The following is a 4,225-nucleotide window of genomic DNA, read 5'->3' as shown; positions in this document are numbered from 1 at the left end:
AAAAAAAAAAAAAAACACATTTATTATCTCACGCAGTTTCTGGGGGTCAGGAATCCAGGAGCCATTTAGCTGGTGGTTTTGGCTCAGGAACTTTCACAGGGATGCACATAAGATGTCTACTGGGCTGTGATCTCATCTGAAGGCCCTACTGGGGCAGAGGATTCACTTCCACATTCACTAATGTGGCTGTTGGTGGGAGGCCTTAGTTCCTTGCCATGTGGGCCTCTCCATAGGGCTCCTCAACATGCCAGCTGGCTTCCCCAGAGTGAGAGATCCAACTGATGTGAGAATGAGGGTGAATGAGCACGAAAGAGGTCATGATGTCTTTCCTAACTGAATCTGGGAAGTGAGGTACCGTCACCTCTGCCTCATTCTATTGGTTACGCAGATCCACCCTGGTACAGAGTGAGGGGACTGCACAAGGGTGTGAATATTGGATGTTGCTGGGCCATCTTGGAAGTGGGCTGCCATACAAACAGACCCTTGTCTCCCAATTCCTGCAGCCTTGGCCTTTAGCCCTCAGGATAGGATTGGGTGGAGGCTGCCTTTGGGATAGGGTTGCTAGATTTAGCAAATAAAAACACAGGACAAATTTCAGATAAACGACAAATGATTTTTTAGAATATGTATGCCTGCAAATAATGCATGACAGCCCTGCTTTGGGGAGCAGTAGGTGCTGGAGGGCGGGGCGCTGAGTTCCGGTCCTCTAGAACTGTGCATGCGACCTCAGGCTGACCCCAAGTCTTTGTGGATGTTGATCCTGACCTTTCCACTCTAGTCCTCAGCTTCCCAAAGGGACCGGGGCAGAATGGTCAAGGCAGAAAGAGCTGAAAAAGGACACTTGGGTTTGGAGGAAGGGAGGAGTCCTCAACCTCAGTCCCAGGTAAGGCCTCAGAAGCCTGAAATTGAAGGGTGGGTGGGAAGAGGGAGGCTGGGGGAGCCAGAGAGTGAAGGCGCAGATTCCTGCCTGCTCTGCCCCACGCCTTGCAGGAGGGGGAGGAGAGAAGGGCGCTAACTGTCTCACCCCAATCAGAGTTCTCCCTCTGAGGCCACCTTGAGTGGCCTCCCCCTGGCCCCCAAGCCAGCCTCCTGCTTCCGCCCAAATCTTCCTGCCCACCCCCTCTAGCCGACGTCCACCCTCAGACCGTCTCAGGTGGCCCCTCTGTTGATTTGCAGAGGAACCACTGAGCCTTGAGGAGTGGCTGCCCCCTTCCTTCCTCGGACTCTGCCCAGCCTAAGGACTGCGAGCCTCGGGGCTAGGAGTCAGTCTCGTGAGGGACTGTGGCTCCTCTCAGACCTGCTGTCTCCTGGCTCCCCCACAGCCCACCCTAGATGAAGCGCTTGTCCTCCACGTGGTAGGAGTAGGGGTCTCCGGGGAAAGGCTGGGGTGGTGGCTGGTTATAGACCCCCTGCAGGAAGATCCAGGCTGTGCCCACCACCATAACAGGTGTCACCACAAACAGGCAGAGGCGGTCCACTGTGCGGGCCACCCGGTTCCAGCTGTCTTTCTCCTGTGGGTAGGGGCAGAGAGAGTGGGGTGAGAAGGCGCTCAGACCACAGAGCCCCACCCCCAAGCTGGGGCCCAGCCAGGGAGGCAGAGGCACGGCTCAGTGTGTTTGCAGAGGCTGCCTCGGGCTTGCAGCAGACAGGATATGCCAGCTTGTCCCCAGCAAGGGCCCAGGCCCCTCTGGCCACAGACGGACTGGTCACTCTGTTGAGGAGGCAGAGAATAGATCCTAGCCTCCCTCTCCACTCTAACACAGGGCTTCAGGGCTGGAGAGGAGCTGGGGCCCAGGGGTCTCTCTTGGGGACCAAGGAAGGTGGACAGGCCCCTTTCCTCCCTCTCCTCTCTCTCCCCCACCCCAGCAAGTCAGGTCTGCTGCCAGTCCCTATGTGAATTGGGAAAAGGTGCCCTTTTCTCAAGAGAGAATTTTTAGAAGTTGTATAATGTTGAATAGCTGTATATGGCTACCTTGTAAATGTCTGGTTCTGTCTGGGAGCATCAGGCTTGAAACTGAGTAGGGACAGAAAATGATTGGCAGCTGGGAGAAAGAAGGGACCCTAAGGGATACTCAGAGTGTGGTCTTGACAGGATGGGGCTGTGCCTATGTGTGTGCCTGGCCCCAGTGCTGCTATGTTGCGTGCCTGGACTCTGTATCACATTAACTCCTTCATCTAAGTTGCTGTGTGTCTCTAAGGGGAACCCTGCCCTCTTAAGATAGGATACACTTAAAAGAATCAAAGAAATAAAAAAAAAAATCAAAAAAAGAAGAAAACAGTAACAACAATGACAACAAAAAGATAGGAGACACTTAATCAGTGCCCAGCTTGAACACCTGTGCGTGGCAATCCTGTGGTCCCTTACCTCATTGTAATTGTTCTGATCCCTCATGTGGTTAACAATGAAGTTTGCCCCGTCCACAGCTGGCTTCAGCTCACTGAACAGTTCCTGCTGGGCCTGCTCAGAGCTTGCTGGGGGCCGGCCTACAGACAAGGGGACAGAGAGGGTGTGAGACCTGCCCCCACCCATCTCCCACAGATGGGCTGAAAACCAAGACCAGCAGGGACCCACGTGCAGTGGTGAGGCGCCGGGCCAGCCCATGCCGCTCTGACTGCTTCTCGAACATGAGGTCGCTGCGGGACTTGAGTGAGAAGTACTCCTCTGCCTTGGACATGTAGCCCAGGGAGCTGCTCCTCCGCACTAGGGCCCCGGGGCTGGGTCCATCCTCTGCCGGGCGGGACATGTGCAGGAGCTCTGGCAGCGTCTCCAGGAAGAGCTGGGGCCGGGTCAAGAAGCCACAAGAAAGGCATTTTTTTTTTTTTTTTTTTTTTGAGATGGAGTCTCGCTCTGGTGCCAGGCTGGAGCACAGTGGTTCGATCTCGGCTCACTGCAACCTCCACCTCCCGGGTTCAAGTGATTCTCCTGCCTCAGCCTCCCAAGTAGCCGGGATCACAGGCACGCACCAACACACCCAGTTAATTTTTATATTTTTAGTAGAGACGGGGTTTCACCATGTCAGCCAGGATGGTCTCGATCTCTTGACCTCATGATCTGTCCACTTTGGCCTCCCAATGTGCTGGGATGACAGGTGTGAGCCACCGCGCCCGCCCAAGAAAGGCCATTTTACAAACATGGAGTGACCTTTACATGTCCTAACATCTGTGACTTCATTCCTGGCTTCCACAAGGTGCCCCCAAGTCTGACTCTGTCATTGATGTCCCCAACCTCCTGCTGATGCACACGTAGGTTGCTTCCAGCTCCCCCACATCACCCACGGTGCGGAGCAGAACCAACTCACTAAAAATGATTAATTAAAGACCAAAAAGTAGGGTAAATGCCCCAAATGCTAGGCTCTCCCCATCGAATGCTGAAAGACAAAAAGAGTTGCTAAGGCCGGGCGCGGTGGCTCACGCCTATAGTCCCAGCATGTTGGGAGGCCAAGGTGGTCAGATCACCTGAGGTCAGGAGTTCAAGACCAGCCTGGCCAACATGGTGAAACCCTGTCTCTACTAAAAACAGAAAAATTAGCCAGGTGTGGTGGCGGGTGCCTGTAATCCCAGCTACTCAGGAGGCTGAGGCAGGAGAATCACTTGAAACTGGGAAGCAGAGGTTGCTGTGAGCTGAGATTGAACCACTGCACTCTAGCCTGTCTGACAGAGTGAGACTCCATCTCAAAAAAAAAAAAAAAGAAAGAAAGAAAAAAGAGTTGCTAAACTTTCCGCAGAGCAGCCAGCCCGCCCTGTAGTAGCCAAGAGGCAAGGGCATGCCCTCCTGAGCACCCTGGCTGCTCGGTCCTCCCCTTCTTCCTTCTGAGTTGCAGCTTACAGTGGAATGAGCAAATCTTAAGTATATAGGTAGGTGAATTTTTACAGATGCATTCTACTGGGTAATCACCACCCAGATGAGATAGTGAACACGATCCGCAAAAATCTCCCTCACACCTGCCCTGGCTCAGTTCCGTCCCAGCTCCAGATATAGCCACCATTCTGACTTCTGCCACCAAGGTTTTGCCTGTTCTTGAACTTCTTGCAAAGTGAACCCTGCAGTTTGCTGCTGCATCTGGTTTCTTTTCTTTTCTTTTTTTGAGACAGAGTCTCACTCTGTCGCCCAGGCTGGAGTGCAGTGGCGCTATCTTGGCTCACTGCAACCTCTGCCTCCCAGGTTCAAGCCATTCTCCTGCCTCAACCTCCTGAGTAGCTGGGACTACAGGTGCACGCCACCACA

General features: G+C 53.7%; 1 protein-coding gene across 2 annotated transcripts in view; it reads right to left on the bottom strand.

Annotated features, from left to right (window-relative positions):
* Positions 1–6: 6 nt before the first annotated feature.
* CHRND (cholinergic receptor nicotinic delta subunit) overlaps positions 7–4,225 on the bottom strand; it is a 10,301-nt gene continuing 6,082 nt past the window's right edge. Inside the window, exons 10-12 of one of the 2 annotated variants that reach the window (XM_017516550.2) lie at positions 2,573–2,777; positions 2,366–2,484; positions 7–1,511 (exon numbers count right to left, since the gene is read on the bottom strand). In XM_017516550.2, coding sequence (XP_017372039.2) covers positions 1,329–1,511; positions 2,366–2,484; positions 2,573–2,777 — 507 coding nt within the window. In that variant the 3' untranslated portion in view covers positions 7–1,328. The remainder of the gene's footprint in view (positions 1,512–2,365; positions 2,485–2,572; positions 2,778–4,225) is intronic. The other variant, XM_017516551.2, reaches the window with a different exon arrangement.

This window comes from Cebus imitator, unplaced genomic scaffold (genome assembly GCF_001604975.1).
Source record: "Cebus imitator isolate Cc_AM_T3 unplaced genomic scaffold, Cebus_imitator-1.0 Scaffold592, whole genome shotgun sequence".
Taxonomy (NCBI): Eukaryota; Metazoa; Chordata; class Mammalia; order Primates; family Cebidae; genus Cebus; species Cebus imitator.
This window is presented reverse-complemented; position numbering and strand designations above follow the sequence as displayed.